The 20,573-nt window shown below is 43.5% G+C and overlaps 1 protein-coding gene across 1 annotated transcript in view; it reads left to right on the forward strand.

Moving 5' to 3' along the window:
* LOC144806010 (phospholipase A2 inhibitor and Ly6/PLAUR domain-containing protein-like) overlaps window positions 1-19,804 on the forward strand; it is a 48,373-nt gene extending 28,569 nt beyond the window's left edge. Inside the window, exons 4-5 of the mRNA XM_078672468.1 lie at window positions 11,761-11,910; window positions 18,622-19,804. Of these exons, the coding sequence (XP_078528594.1) occupies window positions 11,761-11,910; window positions 18,622-18,746 (275 nt within the window). The 3' untranslated portion in view covers window positions 18,747-19,804. The remainder of the gene's footprint in view (window positions 1-11,760; window positions 11,911-18,621) is intronic.
* The last annotated feature ends 769 nt before the right edge of the window (window positions 19,805-20,573 follow it).

The raw sequence follows: 20,573 nt of genomic DNA on the forward strand, positions 1-20,573 counted from the left end.
CCCATTAGGATGTCGGGCGGATTGCCTCCGCCAGGGTGGCGGTGGCCACCGCAACCCTGGCGGAGGCAATCCGCCCGACATCCTTCCCTGCATTCCCCCCCGACATATTACGATGGCGGAGGGGACCGCAGCGGTGGGAAACACCGCCCGCCTGTTTTCCGCCCCGGTCGCCTGGCGGCCGGGGCGGATAAGTGATAACATGGTGGCGGTGTCTATCAGACACCGCCAGCCATATTAGAATAGGCATCTGACAATGCCTTTCCGTGGCGGCAATGCCGCCACGGAAAGGCAGGCGGACTTCACTCTGGGGGCCCCCTGCGGGCCCCCAGAGTGAAGCACAGTAGGGGGGTGCACACAGGGGGGTACCTGTGGTACCCCCCTGCATTTGCATAATGAAAGCGGCAGGCACCGCGCGGTGCCTGCCGCTTTCGTCATGCAAATGCTGCAAAGCATTTTCAGCATTGTGGCGGGCGGTGCAGAGTGCACCGCCCGCCACAATGATGGGAATACAGGATGCGCCCGCCACTGTGGCGGGCACATCCTAATGCTGCCAACGGGACCCCCGCCCTCATGGCGGCCGGTCCCTAGTACCGTGAGGATGGCGGGCGGGCAAAGTCCGCCCGCCATCCTAATGGGGCCCTAAGTGGGCTGCGGTGTTTTGGACCACATGAAGGCTGTTAAGAGAAGACACAATGGCTGAAATCAGCAGGGTATAACAATAGCCTAAATGACTAATAACCAGTGCCTGAAGGAGAGTTTTACGGTCTGACATGGGGAAAAAAGGAAAAACCCTTCTCAGGAGGTTCAAGATGTGGAGACAAGAGCTCGCAATAGTCATAACTTGATCCTACATTTTATTTCTGATCTATGTACTCCTTGGTTTTTACCACTGTTTTCGGGATGGGGACAACACCGAGGTCAGTAGGGCACCAATCAGGGGGCCAAATCAGGGGCTTTGGCCCCCTGATTGGTACCCTACTATTCGGCATCCAGGCTGATATGGCTATCATGCCTTTACAGAAGGTAGATTGGGTATTGTGAGAATTTTTGTCAAATCCCATTAGACTCTGGGTTCCATCAGCATATGAGATTGGGAAGAAGCCCAGTTCCCTTACAAGATTCGCAAAGGGGAGCTTCATAAATGTTGAAAAAAGTGGGACTGAGGCATGATCCCTAAGGCACACCTTTAGTCAGGTCTGATCTTTGGGAGCAGAAAGTGCAAAGAATGATGGTTTGGGTGCGGTGGGTTAAGAAGCTGGCATACCAGTGGAAAGCAGAGCCCTGAACTCCAATGTTACTTAGTCTATTGAGTAAGATGGAATGGTATATTGTCTCAAACTCCGCTGACAGATCCAGCAGCACCAGTAATGCTGCTTGCCCATTATCAAGGAAGGGCCTAAGGTTGTCCGTGACTGCAATTAGAGCCGATTCCGTACTAAATTTGGGTTGAAACCTGGACTGAGAGGGGTCTAGACAGCTAACGGCTTCGGTGTACTCTGAAAGATGCGTGTTAATGTGTTTTTCCAAACATTTGCACGGATAAGGTAACAGGGAGATGGTACGGTAGTTAGACGTATAATCCTGAAGGGCATTATGTTTCTTCTGGATGGGAATTACCTGGGCAGCCTTCCATTCAGAAGGAAGAGATCCCTTGTCCAGGGAAGAATTAAGAATGGAGAAGATAGTGGGTGCCAACTGTTTGTAGAATTGGGAGGATATTTTGGCAGGTAGAATATCCTGGGGGGTACCTGATTTAATGGCTTTCATGAGCGACTCCATTGTATCTATGGAGAGTGGAGGGAAGCAGTCAAAATAATGTGTAGTGGTAGAGGAAACTGTAAGGGGGTACATATGTCATTAAGGTTCCCTGTCCTTAATGATTTTGTCATATATATACTCAATTTTCTGGATAAAATGATAAGCTAGTTTGTCACAAACTTCTTGTGAGAGTGTTGCCTCATTCTGACAGGCTTTCGGATTAGTGAAAGAATTGAAGAAACAAAAGAGTTCTTTAGAAGATTTACTGGGCTGATTGAGTTGTGACTCAATGCGCCTTTTGTGTGCTTTCTTAAGATTTTTGTGGCATAGGGCAAGAGATCTCACATAAGTGTTTTTGTCATTATCGGTGTGGGAGAGACACCAGCGCCTTTTTCAATTTTTTGCATTGCCTTTTTTCCTTCTGCAAATTGGGGGAAAACCATGCTGCCTGCTTTCTCCCGGTCTCGGTCGGAGAGGATTTAAATGGGGACAAGTGTTCTGGGCTCGTTCGAACTATGTTGTTGTACCTGGCCAGACAGTCCTCCAAATTATCTGAAGCCAGATAGGCATTCATTGGAAAGCTATTTGCAAAGCGTTCCGGCGTGTTTTTATGTCATTGTCTTTGCAGTTTGTAGGTAGTTTTAGCGGGGCTTGGAGAGGCCCCCACTTCTTTTATTTGAAAGTGAAGTAGAGAGCGGTCTGACCAAATGAGAGGGCAAGGTGCCTCACAGCAGACATTGGGGGAAGTGGTTCAGGATGAGGTCTAGAGTGTGTCCAGTGAGATGTGTGGGGCCAGTTTTGGACTTTTCCAGCAATAGAGTGTCTAGATCTGCCAGGAGAGTCAAGGTGTCCACATTAGAAAGGGTTTTGCTAGCTACGTTAAAGATAATCTGGGAGGCAAAAAGCTCCATGAGTTGTAGAGGAAGGTCCTGAAGGGGGCCTGGCGGTCGGTAGATAAGTGCACTTTTTCAACAATTAGAGGGGTTGGAAGTCGATTCGGAACACAAGAATTTTTAATTTATTGCCACAGTATTGTTTCAGGATAGTAATTTTGATGGAGTCCTTGTGAACTATGGCTATGCTTCCATCGACCTTAGCTGGCCTATCAAGTTTATGGATGTAGTAGCCATCGGGGATAGCCATAGTAATCGCTGAGGTGAAACTAGGCTTGAGCCACATTTCTGTTAGGAAACCAATATTGGTATGTCCTAAAAAGAGCAAGTCCAAAATTTTAGGGGGGTGCTTGGGCACTGATCTAAAATTGGCCAAGAAGCAGTTCCATCCCTCTCTGGGATTACTGGTGGAGTGGTTATAGTGGGAGGGGTGGTGATTTGTTTCCCGGTGAGGATTTTCTTTCTGAAATTCCAAGCTGTGGAATTGGCAGTCTCTAGAGGCAAAAGGTTGTTCCATTATCGGGGGGCCTTAGGAGCGCATGTGGGGATGCTTACCTTTCTTAGAGCAATAAGCTCCGTACTAGTATAGGTGTATTTCCGGCTGAGGCACCAATCTAGGTTGGGAGGAGCTTTGGCGGGCCTGTTGCTTGCGTCCACTGCGCGCGGGGAAGAGCCAGAAAGCATATAGACTGCTAACCCTAGGCTCCTCTCAGACAGGAAGTGAGTGAGCAAAGGGAAGACACCACAGATAAAATCCCTCCATGCAAACAGGCGATCCAGTGGTGGACCGCGGAGGAGGCGGTGTGTCACAGCCCGGCAGGAGAGCGGGAAACCTGACTCTATAGGAAAATAGCAAAGCTAGAAGTATTGTCACCAGTTCAATAAATAAAATAAAATCATAATTTAGCAACACATGATTAAGTAAAGGAATACCATTGTTGTAAGCGACCGAAGTGGCAGTGTGTGAATATTTAATGAGCCTTACTCTAAAGCATGTCTCTAAATCTATTAAGTATATCAATCGAATAAATCAATATCTGTCTCTTTGCCTTGTTCAAGGAGGAGACTCCTTATTGTACCAATTCGGAGTGTAACTGCATGCTAACCAAACATCCCACCATCTTCCACCTCTCACAGTTGTGTTGTACGAGTCAGGAGAGCTTAGTTTTTACTTTCATGATAAGTTGATTGTTTAGGTTATATTGAACTTTTAATAGTCTTGCAAGTCTGTCTTACAGTTTGTGGCTTCAATAGATTGGGTCAATTCCAACATTCACATATCCAGTTCTCTTTGGTGGGTTAATGCTTCCCTTTTCCAAATGGTGGAGGCACTCATTAATTTCTCTCTAATGCTCACTTTCCCATTCCCATAGCATGTGAGATGAGGGCACTGATATGTTGTTTTCAGTCAATTATGTATGGAGTGTTGTGTGTGGGTATTGTTTTTCCTGGTATAACTTGTAATGAGACATGTTCCTGTGGGAATGAAGTACGGAGGCAAGGTAAGTTTCTTCACTTTGTTTATTTCTCTGTGGTTGAACCACCTCAGGGCAGAGCTCAGGCAACGTCTGACCGAAACCTGCCACAGCCAGCAACGCTTGACATGGATCCCTCACACAAGGAGATTCCAAACCAAGTTCAACATTCAATGATAACCACTACAGTTCTATTGTGCTATTGTGTGCTTGCTTAGATACACATAAAGTGAAAATTGAATTGTGTAGTGCTCTGAGGTGCTTTTTGGTTTAATAAATACATCATACACAAAGTGAAGTCAAAGTCAAGAGGTAGTTAATCTGGTTACACGTTCTGTCTACACAGGAAGTCTGTGTGTATTGTCCATCTGTTGGATGGGTTACTCTCCAGGAGTTACAGTGGGAGAAATTGGATTGGATCTCTAAGAGGATGTGTCTGTCTCCTCCTGGATGTTGGGTGATCAGATTTGTCCAGATATGGGTCTGGTGCAATGTTCCTGTCTCCCTTTAACATTATATTTGAGTGTGGGTACTGAAGTATATTTCCCATTAGGGTCCTAAACATCTCAATATTAGTGGTGATTGGTCCATATGCAGAACCAAGCATCATGGACTGGATCTGCATTGAGCCCCTAATGAGGACAAAATATTCCCAGCAGAATCTATATGAGGATCGCCACTCCTTCTTTATGATGTGACTTGCAAGAGGGGCAAGAAGGGTCATGCTATCAAGTTTGTCGGCATTAACTTCTCTCTATACCCAGTCACGGCATGATCTACTACTCTCAAAGTCAAAGATGTGTTCCTTAATGAAAGGCTACATCCAGACATAGTGAGTGAAGTTAGGCGGTACTTACTTTCTCTTAAGATAATAAGTATGTACCTTTACATTCATTGAAACTATTGACAGACAGTTCAGCAGAGCTTGTCCTTATTTGATGGGCATGAAGGGGAAGAGACCCAATCTCTGTTCTTTAAGTTAGCAAAGGATGGTGTGTGTATGTTTGTAGTAGTACCTCACATGTATAGCTTTGGTATTTAAGGCAATATACAGTTGTCTACATTTACTGGGTTTGCTTTTATGATAAAGTTATAACTGAGGACTTGGTACCCACAGGATGCCTATGGATAAGTCCAAGTGAGGTGATTCTGTCCTCACTTGCTCACACCCATAGGCAACTGGGACAAATGGGCAACTGTAACTGAGGTGGGAACCTGCGGCCCATGGATCAAACTCCTCTATTCAGGTGGCTTGAGTTTTTAATATGATCTAGATACCTTTACCATGATGCTAAAGAGCAGCCCAGATTGACATGGGTAGGCAGACGGGCAGCCAGGAATAAAGAAAATGACCTAAACTAAAACCCCCGTGAGAATGCCCTGTGTTATGCATATGTGGCTGATAGTCAGTGAATTGCACCCCACACATTGTCGACTCTGATAGATCCCTAGGTAGTTCTTCAGACAATGACCTCTCTATTTTAAAACACATCAGTGCCATCACCAAGGGAGCTAACCATCAGTTACATATCCCTGGGTACTCAAACCTTTCATTCACCAAACTGACCTTACTCATGAACTTGTGCTTTCAAAACTAGACTTTGGAAGCACTGCTCTAGTAGACCTCCTAAAAACCTCACTTGCTCCTCATAAGGCTACACTTAATGTGGCAGCTAGGCTCATCACAGTTTCTAAAAATAATGATCACATCACGCCTCACCTTTGAGCTCTGAATTGGCTTCCTTTTGAAGCCGGGATGTATGTAAAAATGGTTACATAACTAATAAAGTGCGGCACCATAACAAAAACTGACCCATTCGGGTGGAAATAGATCCACCAGAAGTACGAGCGCATTACTCCTCAAGGCACAAATATTCAAAATGTCCGAAACTCCCTCCCTATTGAGATCAGATACTGACCATCCACATCTTATTTCTAACTCTATTCATTGTGCTTCTCACTGCTGACTTCAGAGCTCCTGCAGTATTGATAGTTTGCTGCTTGTCATCCCTTTCTGTGATCGTTCATAGCAGTGCTGTGAATGGGACCTGTCGATGACCTGAGAATCATGACTAAGAAGTTCAAGACTCGTTAGGGTGAGGTGCCACTGGTAATTGCAGAAAGTCTGGGTACTATATTTCCCATTCCAGAGTACTCCTGCCAGGCCATGAGGCTAGTTTAGGCCCAGTCCCTTTCCATGGCCCTGCATCCTAGTTGACCTCTCTTGTTCCAGGACTTGCACCTCACCTCCTCCAGAGGATTCTCCATGGTGCTGCCCCATATCACAGGACAGTGGTACCTTTGCATACCTGGATCCGGTTCACGATCGACTCTGATGCACTGCTCTATCACTAAAGTGGGGCTCTCTTTCCAAACCCTGTGTCATTGTGTGTCACTGGAGATCACTTCACTTTCCTCCAGTGCTCAAATGTTCCTCTCTTGGCTTTCAGGAGTTCATGGCATCTGTGGTCCGTTTGGACAGTGGCACCTTATGGGCATTTCAGTAGTAGCTGCCGCTTCTGTTTTCTGAATGGTGCCCCTGGATGTGGGCCCATCTGTCTAGTTGCCATTTGCAGTCTTTGTAGCATGAAGACCTACTTAAATTATCCACCTTTATTCCTTTTTTGTAACTACACACCCATATTGCTTGCCTATATTCCACGTGACCCCCTGCCCAACAGACCTCTACTCCCATGTCGCAGAGGCTCTCCTGCCACTGGGCCACACCATGGCCTCCATTCATTTCTTATTAAGCAGCTCCAGCTGTAGTTGACATCAAAGGGTCAGCAACTGCCATTTTGCTCAGAAGGGATCTCAGGTATCCTGCTCTCTGCCTCTGATCCTCTCACTGTTCTCCAAATGCTCTGTTCAAGGGCTTCCAAGGGGCCCGCTCACCACCTGGTGTCAGTTTTGAGTGAATGGCCCTCACTTCACATGTGTTTGAGTCTGCAGCAGAACACCAAAAGTCAGGAACCTTCAAACACCAGTTGAAAGCCTCCATTCACCCAGGGCCTAGCTTTACCCCCTCACTACTCTCTGAATGTATTTGAGCAGCTGCCAGTGGAGTCGCTGAGACCTTTAGCTGCTGCCTTAAAAGAGAGACTAGACAAGAAGAGGAAGTAGCAAACTGTTGTGTCACTTCTACACACAACATCTTTTTCTTTAAGGGCAGGCAGGTCTACATGTCTACATGTACCAGTGAGCTCTACATCTGCTTATAGTCTCAACATGTCAACAAGGGAGTGGAAATTAAAAAACAAACAACATGCTCCTTGATAGCATTGTTAATTTTTGAAGGTGACATCAATACTTCATTGTGGTGCCTTCTATTGTCTGCTGGCTCAGGTCATGAGCTTACTTTGTCCATGCCCTAACACTTCTCAGTCTGCTGTGGCACCGTGGATGTGCAAATGGGTGAGCTAAAAACAAAATCACCACTTTGCAGAGACACTTCTTACTTGATTTGATTTAACTATTTATAGAGCACAGCTGTCACTACAAATTGGGAATCCAAACACTGTACGGAAGAAGTGAAGGTGATTAGGTAGGCATGATGTTCCTTTTGAGGAACATGTTCCCTGAATATCCAGGTTTTCAGTGATTTCCTATTAAGGGTTTTTGATTCCATCACCCTTAGTTGTGCAAGCATGAGGTTCCATGCTCTTGTTCCCAACACTGCAGCAGATTTTTCTCTTTTGGTTTTATTCCTAAAGGTGGGATGTGAAGGATCTGAGTGTCCTAGCAGTAACATAAGGAGTGAATGTAGCTGCTAGGTACTTATGCCCCGAGTATCTAATGGCTCTAAAAGTAATTACCAGGAGTTAAAAAAAAATGTTGTGGGGCTGGGCAGCAAATGCAGAGATTGAGGGCTGTAGTGGCAGATGATCGAAGTGGCATTTTCAGCATTAAACAGGCCACTGCATTCTGTACAACCTGTAACTTTTATATTACTTGTTTGGTACTTCCTGCGAAAGGCTATTGCAGTAGTCTAATCAGGATAGGATAAGTGCTACAGTTATGGGTTTCCTTGCAGAGTAGGAAATACAATCAGAAAACCTTTTGAGGGTTTTTATAAGGCTGCAGCACATTCCTGACACTGCAAGAGCTTCTGACCGAAACGAGAGGGAGCAACATCAAATTTTACCCCCAAGTTCTTGGCGCTCTCTACTGTATTAGGTGGAGCAGGTGCATCTTCTGGCCACCATTGGTTCGGGTTGAAAGAATTGTCCTTCCCTACCAATAGGATCTCGATTTTATCCGTATTGCATTTAAGATGATTGAATCTCATCCACAGGATGACCTCTATGTCATACATTGCTAAAAATTAAGCTCTGTTTTGGCTGTTTCTTTGTCTAGGGTCAGAATCAATTGTGTATCATCTGCATATGAGGTTGTGTCAGTGTTAAAAGAAAATATTAGCTAAATCAGCAGAGCTATATAGATGTTGAATAAAAGAGGGCGGAGAGAAGAGTCTAGGGTTACTGTTTATCTACGGTTGGTAAGAAAGGATTTTATCCAGGCCAAGGCAAAGGTGAAATGTTTTGTTTGATTCTGGATAGAAGAATGTCATGCGAAATGGTATGAAGCGCGGCCGGTAAGTCCAATGGAGCAGACTCAGTTGGTTGTTTAGGACAGAAGCCAGATTGGCTGCGGTGTAGTATCATGGCCAAGGATGGGTAGTAGTGATATAGGACGAAGATTGGAAAGTGCAGAAGGGTCTATGTTCTGTTTTTTAAGTGGTTTCCATTCAGCAGGAATTATGCTGCAGTTAGTGATGAATTAATTATGTTGCTAATTACTGAATTAACAATTTCTACCACCTTGTGAAGATCCGGATTACAAGCATCAATGGTAGGGTTCACATCCATCGGCTGTGTGTGTGAAGCGTTACATTCTGTTTGGATGTTAAGAATGTTTTGTCTAAAGAAGACAAAGATCTGGTCACATAACATCTGTGATGGAGGAATGTCCTTAACTAACATTTTGGGTAAGCAAAGTATTTTACCACTGTGAAAATAATTATCTGATCATTTTGAGCATCTAAGAGTTTGTTAGAGAAATACTCTTTTGTCGCTAGCTTCATTTGTGGATGGTATTTTTTCCGCTTCATTTGAAGAGGTTCCGTTCACCTGCACTGTATGCTCTTCTCCATCAGAGTTCCAGTTATTTGCACTGGCGGGGGAGTTCTGCTAGTGTATGCGTATAACAGGGTGCTGAATTTTTATTCTTTATGTGTAGCTTGCCCTATAGGGGCTAGTTCATCACTAATCGCTGCTATCTATGTGTTAAAGCATCAGATGTCCTCTAAGGTGTTTCCTGATATAGTGGATAAGGTAGCTCTAGCATCACAGCCCATTTATAGCTTGGTAATAGGGTTGGTTTTGATTAGAAGGTTAGTTTAAATGACAAAGGTTAATGTTGAAGGAATTAGCATATAGTCCAACCAGACTTGGGTCTCCGGGGTGCCGACTGTTAGAGAAGTGAAATTTGAACATTCTCCATCAATGGTGTGCCAGGCCTGGTGGGCAGGGACTGAAACCAATTGGTGAAGTCCAAGAATTTCTAATGTTTCAATGAGGTTATCTCCTCCAGGATTGCTTTGGTATTCTAAATGGAGATTAAAATTGTCTAGAAGAGTACAATTTGAATACCTGATCATAAGGTGGCCCAAGGCACCACTTAAATTTTTCAGGAATTCCAACCTGGGGCCAGAGTGTTGGTTGATCAGGACGCCTACAAAAGAGAAGGAGACATCAATTTTGAAACACAAACCCATAGTTTCTGGTCCTTTCAGGGAGGAGAGGTGAAAGTTTATACGTTGCAAAGAGTCAGGATGAATAATGACCAGCTCTCCTCCCCATGTTTCATTTCTGTCTACTCTACAGATGGTATAATTTGGAGGAAGTACTAATGCAATGTTAAGGTTACACCATTCCTTAAGCCATGTCCCAGTAATGAATAGAAAATAAAGTTGTAAGTCAGTGATCATCTCATGCAGTCTTGGGTATGTTTTCAAAGAGAGCAAGCAGGTATCAAAGGGCTAGTCTAAAAAATTCTCAGTTCGGTTCTACAATTAAGACACGTAAGTATGCCTTTGATTTTATGGGGTATAAAATAGCAGTTACATTTTACGGCTGTGTTAAGCGTTTTGAGAAGGTCAGAGGGCATAAAGATACCTGGGTGAGATTGGGCAGCTTGGCTGGTACTGGTTGTGTTCCTGGCATGGACGGGTGCAGACTGTCTTTCCTTTGGCATGCTTTTGGCACACTAGGGGTGCATCCGCTGCACATCCTCAGTGGAAGGCCCATGAAATACTGGTGCTTGCCATCCACAACAGCACTGCAGCACAAACATGGCGGCTCAGAGTGAATCTTCCTCCGCCTCGAATGGGAAGGAATAAAAATGCAAAGAGGGAGATGAAATGAAAGAAGCGTCTGCAACATGTGAACTCTGTGTGATGTGCGGGCAATAACGAGCTCAGATTCAAACTCCAGGTAAGCAGTACATCTTCATAGTCATTTACCCCAAAAAATGATACAATTTTAAAAGCTTGTTTTCAAAGAACTAAGTCAATATTTAAAACCAAGAATCACACAGTAGAGTTTAGAGCCGGCATACACGCTAAGGCATGCAGCCTAATCTTAGCCCCTTCGGTTAAGGGTACCCTTGAAACCCAAGGGAGCATGGTTGATATGCAGGTGGATATTTGCCTCAAGTCTCCCAGACATGGAGAATCCTGGGCCTCATTTACACAGATTTGGCAAAGGACAACAGCTCATGTCATTCTGCTGCGCTGCTCTATGCTAATTCGAAAGGTAAGGAATGTACCAAATGTACACAATATGGCACAACTCTCTCCTTTTAGGTAAGGCCCGTGCACAATTAGCAATTGCGTGCCAACACAGGCACCATTGCACCATGGTACAAGCGTGTCTGTGTTGATGGCACAATTGTTTTTATGCTGAGAGAGGCACCTTCATGCACAAAAACAATCACATGAGGCATTTTGATCATTCTAAGTGAGCTGCAGAAGGCTGCACACATTGAAAGGGGAAAAAATTATTAGAAATGTAAGCATTTCTCCTCGTTACACGTAGTCTGTGGAGGAACGTTTTGGTGCTGACCCAGGTTTATGTGATTTTGTAAATCTGGAGCAGTGTCAAATTCCATGGGTGTTGAGAGGCAACACCCACAGCAACACCCATGGAACACCCATGGAACGCCTCCTTGATGTAAAGTAAGGCAAGGCCGTGCTTTTCTCTATATCTATGAGGCCATGCAAAGCCAGGCCTCATAGGTAATATTGAGAGCCCTGTGCCACCAGAGAGGCATGAAAAGATATGCTGCAATGGTGCCGGACTCTTGTAAATGAGTGACACACACAATGTACAGGTTTAGTGAGTGATCAAAACACACACTGTTCTACAGCAGTCAATGGAAAAGAATTTCTATTCCGGGCAAAAATTAAGTCAATAAACTCTGTGCATCATGAGTTGAACATAACATTTATTTTATTTTCATACAAAGTGCAGTGTTTAATACTACTGTTGTTAGGGTGGGAGAATTTAGCCATGACTTAGCACCCAATTTCTGAACACATTAGGTTTCTCAATTTCTGTTCTGTGTTATTTCAGTGCCTGCTCTGGATAGGACCCCCAATGGCTATAAATGTGACGAGTGTTTTACCGACGAGTCCTCGGACTCCTGCATACCGACTGGAGAAATTCAGTGCACTGGGGAGCAGAACACGTGCCACAGCTACTCAGGAAAAGCAATCATACCTGGTGAGAGAAACTGATTTTCTAAGTATGATTTATATATCCCACTGAACCAATCTTCTTGGTTTCTGGTCCTTTCTTTCAAACTAAATGATGTTCACGCTATTTGATTTACATTTTTTCTTTGAATCCGCCTGAATGTCTTCAGTGAGCTTGGTTCCATTAATTTCAAAGTAGAAATCATGTCCCATTCACCAAATACACCCTGATGATGTGGTATGTGTATAACAACAACCTAGACAAAAGAGCAATGGCGTTCTGTACAGGGTTGGAGGCAAACTAAACCAAAACTAAGATTTAGAATGACCACAGTATTTACAAAATGGACTCAAGGATACTTGAAGCCAGATCTACAATTGGATTTTATTGCTCTTCCATTTTGCATGGTATTGCAAGGGCAAAGGAATCCTTAAATCAGATGATTCTCTAAGCAACACAAGGTAAATCCATAGCAATACGAGGGGATGCGAGTCCCTGGCTTGCTCTACTCTGCCATATGGAGGCGTTTCTTGTGTGGAGCATGGATGTTTACGTGTGTGTGCGGCAGATCTCACATTAAGTAAGCCACCTGCTGTATGGTGAACGTTCAGTACCTACTGCCAGAAGGCCACCAATTGATAGTCTCATTGAGTAAAATGCAAATAACACAGCATGAAATGGAGTGACAAAGCACAACAGCACTAGGTGTATCTATTGACGAAACAAAGCCTTGAAAAATTCTTAGGTATGATTGAACAGAGTCAGTTAATAAGAGCAGCCTCGTGCACTCATTTCAAATCAGCCAATCAATCAATCAATCTTTATTAAGTTTACTTGTGAAACCATAAACATATAATACGTTCAGTGATTGCATGAAAAAATAACATACATACGTCATAAAAGAAAAAGAAAACATACAACCAATTCATAAGATGAAGAAACTGTTAGGAGAGAACATTTTCTAACTCGCACAACATTATTTACAAAACTCAGTACAAAGTTAGATATGGGCACAGTAGGAAATGATTGAGGACAAATAAGAGCAGTTGTGCTTAGGGTCAATTTGTTTAAAAACTGAGTCCTAGGGATTCGCTAAAATGTATAGAGCAGGACAAAATGCAAAGTGCTTTTTAATGAGACTCTTTCTCAAGGTCAGGATCCTTAAACAAGTGTCACAATGTAAGGTGTGCCACCATAAAATATATAGTGGTCCACGTTAAACAGGGGAAAATAAAGTGATAAACAAATCTAACTGAATTCCTCCTCAAGATAAAGTCATGGATTGGTCAGAGACTGTTTCTTAGTTTACCTTTCAGTTCTGCTTTTGAAAGTGTGCCACTAATTATGCCTTTTTCCGAGTACAATTTAAACCTACGAGAATATGCAATGTTCTAATCAAAGAATTATAAAGGGAGAGACAAAAAACAAAGATTAGTCTTTTCAGACTGGTTTCAGATTTGGCCCAGATAGACTCTATTGGTTGTACCTCAATGTAAGGTAGACCCAGTTATTTGTGTTAGATCAACCCAGAGGTTCAGCAAGCAATCTTTAAAGTCAATGCAATTGTTGGCAATCAGCATAGACTCACACAATAAATAGCAGCAGAAATACATTTACTATGTTATATATTACACACGACTTGACCCTAATCCGACCCTAATTTAGAGGCAAATCTAAATCTCGTACAGGTGATTTTCAGGCTGCTGGTTCCTAAGAATGAATTGGGGTTTCCAATTTCCAGAGCCTTCAAATAGAATTCTCAGGTTAAAAAAGGTATTATGTTTGGGTATCTATAACCTTTAATGGAAAACTGTTGGGTTTTGATACTCCATCTTAAATCATTGTGAATATTTTATTACGGATCAACTTTAAATTGAATCTTTCCATACAGACCATAAAAGTAGCTAGGAGCAATTGCAAGCCAGTCGCTGTAAGTGCAATGAGAACGTCATTTTCAGAGTACATAAGAGAAAGAATTGGAACAGTAAATCTGGTATTTGTGAAGCGTGAACCACTCACCCCTCAGTGTCTGAAGACGCTGGAGGGGTAAAGTCTAAAGAGGTGGTCAGTAGGGTCTGTTCAAAGGTTTTTATATAGATATGGCCTTTACCATCCAGAACGGTGTCCAGCACTTCTTTCCAATCCTCTCCCAGTATGATATGGTATTTGCGGAGTTCAGTGATGGGGCAGTTAAGGTGGGAGAGAATGGCGGACATGTCACTGCTAGGAGCGTAGAGAGAGCCGATGCTGAACACCATAGTGCGAGTCCAGAGCTTGGAAAACACATATTGTCCCTCATCGTCTGACCAGTTTTCTAGAACACTACATTGAAGGGATTTGTGAATGAGAATGGCCAACCTATATTAATTGGAGCTGGGCATGGTGTCACTGAGTATGGTAGAGTCATGACTGGTTGATGTCTTGCAGCTTTAGAGGACTTGTCACACCCAGTCCAGTGAGTTTCGCTGCCTCCCTTGCTGAAAGGTGTGTCTCTTAGAAAAGGGCTAATGTCAGTGTGCTTAGATATCAGGTAGGATATGATATTTTCCTATTTAATATGAGTGCAGCACATTAACTTTGAGCGTGGTGAAAGTAAGGGGGTGGTGGGCTATGGTAGTGGCCATTAGCGAGTGAAGTTGGTAAAGTATACGACAGGAAGAAGGAAGGCAAGTGTATTTTGTCAAGGACATTGTAGAGAAGGGAGGGAGAGCACAGTATTTGTGAGGTGCTTTGGGTGCACAGGAGTGGTGCAGTTGAAGGGGAGCCTAAACCCCAACATTATCTAAGGGCATGAGCGGGAGGTAGGCAGATGAGGAGGGTTTGCCACAGGGAGGTTGAGCCAATAATGATGCAGAATGGACAAAGCAAAAAAAGAGTGAAAAGGGTATGAGTAGTAAATGTATATCCAGGTGGTGTTAAGTATCTGTTTCTTGTGTGTTGACACCCCTCTTGGAGACAAAGGATGGTATGGAGTATTCATGATAGTCATACTCTTAAGAGATAAGTATGGTCATGGTGCTACGACTGGGGAAGAGAGGAGAGAAAATGATACAATGGGTGCCAAGGGGGCATGGCAAGCTAGAGTCTTTGCAACTGTTTGGGGGCAGGGCAGTAAATGGTGAGAGAGCAGACCTTCCATGGGATATGTCGCTAAGTCAACAATACAGATGACGGATGAGAAAATGTCAATGTATGATGATGTACAGAGGCCATTCAGAAAGATGGGGAAGGAGAGGAGGGTGCCCAGCCTTAGGGAGGTGAACTGTTACAAGAACAGATGTGAGCAAGTATAGCAACACTACCAGAACCGTGGCCACAAAAAGTACCACAAACAGGAGCATCAGCATCAACATTAACATCAACATCGTGGTCCACTAGTAGGTCTCAAGTCCACAAACCGACATCCCATGGGGATCAGGAAATGTACTGTCTGCCATAACATGTAGAACAGACCATGCAGAGAGTATCATGCCAGAAAGGGGCACAGTAGGTAGATGTGATGTAAAACCATTTCATAGTTGAAGGGACATATTGCATGTTTCTCATTATGCTACTCGTCATGGCCTGCCGTGGTCAGATACACTCGGAGCATGTGAACACAAGTTTTTCCTTCAAATCTGTCTGAGCTAGTTCTGCTACAGCTACATTCAGAAGAGCTCTTCTGTGATTAGTCTGGTAGAATGCTCTTGTGGGGTTGCAGTTCCCCTGCATGTGCAGCCCCATCCTCTTGTGGAGATACGGGGTGGTGGTGTCCATGGCATACAGGGACAGGCAGTCCATGAAATGGGCCAGTTTGGTGAAGTCAAGGAAATCTCTGGCGCGGCGATCCAAAGTAATGCACATGGTGTCCAGTTCAAGAAAGCCATATTTCATATCCCAATTTTAAGCTGCAGGCACATGGCTAGAAACACATTCCTTTTAGTGCTGGTCTCTGATGAAAAGTCCACTGTGATGTGCATCCTGTTTAATAAAATGGGTATGGGCATGAGTAGAAAATAGGCAATCAGCAGAGGAGGTCTATTGAAACAAACAGTAGAGGAGTGAGTAGTATAAGACCACATTCAATGGCCCTCTGAATTTCCAGTTGGGGCTACAGGACAGACCAGTGGTGCATGAGATAAGATCCAAGAGGAACATGTGGGTGTCATTTCATTCTAGACATTCTGGAATTCCATAATAGCAGATGTTTAGGTTAAGCGACCGGTCTTCAAGGTCAACTTATAATTGGGAGATGGTTGTCCAGTTCCAGCACCTCCAGGTGCCCCAATCAGTCTTCTGTGTTGACTAGCCACCAGCAACTATGTCCACTCGGGCTTGAATAACGCTTATGCTGTCCTATGTGGTTGTGATGACATCATCATGCAATATCTTCAGGCCTATGAAAGATAGCTGGAGGAGGTAAGTTTCTTGAGGATGGTGTCTGTTTTTTTCAGTGATGGTGATGCAGAGGCTGATTTCTTATTGCCACCCCCACTACACCTTTGAAGAGTAGCTGGTGAGACGATTTAAATGAGAATATTGTACTAGGATCCGGGTTTAGTAACAGAAGTAAAGAAGGCAAGGTCCAGGTGCACAGGGATGTGAGACAGGTGAGAGAAAGCAATCACTGTCCAGTTCAGGTGGGGTTAGATAGTGTAGCTGCCCAGTAGGTCTTCACTGCAGGAAAGTGTGAATCGGCCAGGCCAAGACTAATAGTGCAGTAGCATCAATAAATAAAGGTGTATCATCTCAGGTCCTGATACTCAAGTGGATTGACCCATAAAAAAGGGACAGGAGGAAGACGAACAATGAACTCTGTTTAATATCATCCATTGGCAGGTGATCTAGTCATTGGTGAGAATGTCTGAGGGCCAACAATCTCTGTGAGGCATTGGGGGAAAACCTATAGACCAGGGCCCATAGAAAAGGAGCAGGAGGGTCACTCACAGCAGTGACTGAATACCATCCAGGTGCAGGGGATTCAGTCACTGCTGTGAGTGTCCAAGGTCCTTTTGTCTCTGGAAGGTATGGGGGGAAACCTGTAGACTGGGGCTGAGTTCGTGTGGAGGGCCTTTTGAAAAAATGCCTAAGCAAATAGTAGGGGTATTGGCTTAACTTCAACAAGGCCCATAGAAATCATGGTTGCACCATTGTTCTGATATTTGAGCTGCTCCACTGTGATGATAAGAATTGTGTCCCTCAAAGGTGCCCCTAGCATTGAATTGTATGGCTCACTTGTGGTAGACACTGCTGAAGCCGAGGGGGATAGTCCAGCAGCGTGGACCTGGCAGGACAGCAAAGGTCCTCTGTGATGGAGAGAAGGGGTTGTAGTACCGTGTAGTGTATTAAGGCTTCAGGGCCACTGTAGCTGAGGAGGTTGTTGGAGCATTTGATATGGCTCCTAGCATGCACAGATGTCCGCGAGGCATGTTCCCACTGGGGGAGTGAGCAGGAATGGCTAGGTGTAGAAGGAGGGACCATGTAGTTCTCCAACCTATGACTGTAGAGCTAATCAGTCCCACCTAATCAATATAAATCCAGAGAAATGCTTTTCATATAATTTTTTGTTGTCCTGCCTGTTGGGGAAATAGATGATAAGATAAAAAAGTACACGGAACACTATAAGATTCTTTCTGTCTCTGCAATGCCAACTTTTCTGCTGTGAATAAATGTCCATCATACAGTACATGCCAAGGGAATACACCACGCAAAATCAATAATTTTCTAAATAATGGGACGCTATAGTACAAAGTATGTGGCAGGTGATCAGGATGGGGATAACACAGCTTTCCTAATACCAATGGTCCACTCTTGTGAGCACAGAGAGCTACATACTAACAATGGTAGGTTCTGTATTTCACCACTGGACACAGACTCAATGGACAGCCAGCAGCAACACCAAGAACATAACCAATGCCTACATAGTCATTGTTTGTGTGTCTCAGCTATTTTAGAGGACAAGTTCTCCCAGGTGATTCCATACATGTAGGGCAGGCTGTGCAACTTTTCTAGGTTGCAAAGTTCAGCCAGTCTCCAAATAATGTTCATGTTGGAGCCACAGTGACAACAGGAGTGTGTTGTTCTTGCTATACCCCCCGCAGAAAGAAAGATGGTTCATGTTTATTCACACTTTGCAACGCTGGTAGCCTAGAGGATAACAGCATGATGAACCACAAGGATGGATCTTTTTGTGAACTCACACTAATAGGTTAATCACCAAGGTGAGGTAGCATAAAAAGATATAAAAATAAAATAGTTGTATTATTTAGTTAGGACTGAGGTACAAATCATTACAACATTTGCAGAAAAAACAAGTGAACATTCTTGGGTTTTGAAAATCAGTTGAATTAAAATGTAACATGTCCAATATTTAGTGTAAAAGTAAACAAAGATTTCAAAAACAGTAATACAAATTCAATGATTCATCGATAATCTCTGTAAAATAATGTAGGCGATTCATATTTATTGTTGGCAATCTACAGTTGAAATTAATACTTATCAGTCTGGCCGACCGTGTACTTGTTCCATGCAGTGCTCTTGATTCCCACCATAAGGACAATTATAAACCTTTTGTGACAGTCACAATTCGGCCTGGAATCCAAGAGCCTGGAACAACTATCATTGTGTGTATGTGAGTGACCAATCTGAGATCTTAGGAACTTTGGGCCAGGATGGGCATGATTTCTTCACTAGATGGAGCACATATTTATGTAGTACCATTGCTAATGACTGAATATTGTGTGTGTGTTTTTTTCATAGGTTACACTTTGACACCATTTGGCATGAAAGGATGTGCTACTCCAGATTTCTGTGAAATATTCGACCAAGTGGCGACCCAAGTCTTTGTTGATGAATCACTGTGTGTACCTGCCAAGAAGCTGTGAGGCCATTATTCACACCTCTGATGCTGTCTCACCCCGGCTTAGTAATAGTCAGTAGAAATATTCCCGAAGCTCTGCCAGTACCTGCCATGAAGAGGAACAATGTAAGAATGAAGCAGAAGAACTCATGTCAGCCACCCTGGGACACCGAATACCAGGAAGCAATGTGTGTAGTACTGTTTATGCTGCCATGTTGTTTATGTACCACCGGCCTCTATATTCAGCCATTTATAGTGCCCGGGCACCTAAGAAGGAATACTCTCCTTGGTGCATTGAGAGACTAAAGCCCTCGTACTGCAACCACCCAAGGGAATGGCTTGGGATCAGATAAGATGCTCCTTCTGATAGGATACTAATGCTAGCTTAATTTGTAACCTTGAAGAAAACTGGTTTCAACTGTTCTCTCTCCATTTTGAAATAACATAACTGAATTATGATGGTTTTGTCTATGCATATCCTGCCAATAAATATAAATGCAGATTACATATCAACTCCCTGTGTTGATGTGGGATACTCAGAGAGTACAACACACGGCTGCGTGCTCAAAGTCTGGTTGATTTTTGAATTCCTACAGTTTTATAACTTCCTTTCCACCAGTAAGCGCAGCTCGATTATAAGTGAATCTGTACCAGAACCAGATAGAAAAGGTTTACCCTCCCTTCTGCGAAGCAGTTGGAAGTTTTGGATCAAGATATTAATAATTATCCATTGTGGCTTTCCTTGAGTTCATCCTTCTTCTTCTCCACATTGAAGACCATCAGTGACCACTCACAGGAGACTCCCAACTATCTAACTAGCTTCTGTTAGTGAGACCTTACTATGTGCTCCTGGACAGTCCTGCGTTATTCCTCTTTCTTAACCTTGGAGGTGATCACCTCTTCGAATATCAGATCATAGACAAGATCTACCACAGACTTATGAGTTTATGGCCCCGATGTTAATGCACTCTGTAATCCTGGGATTGATCTGCTTTGTGCTGTAGCAAAACTCATAGCATAAATGTACACACCTGCTTTGTACTTTACATTGAATGCATTAATAAACTTTAGTTGACACTGCTGCATCTACTGTGGATCTGTCTTTTTATGGATAGCTATTGGTTGAGTTTTCATTAAGAATGGTGCTGTAAAAAGAGTAAAGGTAAATAAACAGCTATAAAGAAGAGTTTATGTTAAAGACAGGATGAAATATCAATGCTATTAATGCTATGCCCATAATGGAATGAAGACCAGAGTCTTATATGAGACCCATGATGGAACCCTGATTGACATCGAACCATAACGGATGCCATGATTGCCGTCACTGTGAAGTCTAATGGGGGATGGGTTGCAACAAAGTGAAGTTCAATTAAATGGTGGTTTGCAATGAACTTGACACCATGAATGTTTAAGCAATCCGTAGTTTGCAACAAGTGAGTCCCAGTTTGGAATTCTGGGTCTGCCGTTAGCTGATTAAGCCTTATCATTTTGATGATAGTCCCCTAATTAAGTCTTTAAAACATATCTTAAATGTCCTCATCGTGATTTAGGATAAAATAAGAATTTACTAGGTCTGATGGTGAACCACATGTCTCCTCATGAAAATGGTCTCATATATATTTGGTCAGGAGCCTCCCTTAGGTTTCAGAATCTTCAGATAACAGAAAGGTGGGAAAATAATACCAAATGTAAGTGGCATAAGAATATCAAATAACCCCTGCAAGCTATTCCACTATGACCTTTAGCTGACCCATGATACTGTTGATGAACTTTTCTTCGCACATTGGCAGTTGCATGAAAGAAATCCACATGTTCTTTCTACCCACTATGCATCAATGCTTTTAAATGTCCT

This window comes from Lissotriton helveticus, assembly GCF_964261635.1.
Source record: "Lissotriton helveticus chromosome 1_1 unlocalized genomic scaffold, aLisHel1.1 SUPER_1_unloc_4, whole genome shotgun sequence".
Taxonomy (NCBI): Eukaryota; Metazoa; Chordata; class Amphibia; order Caudata; family Salamandridae; genus Lissotriton; species Lissotriton helveticus.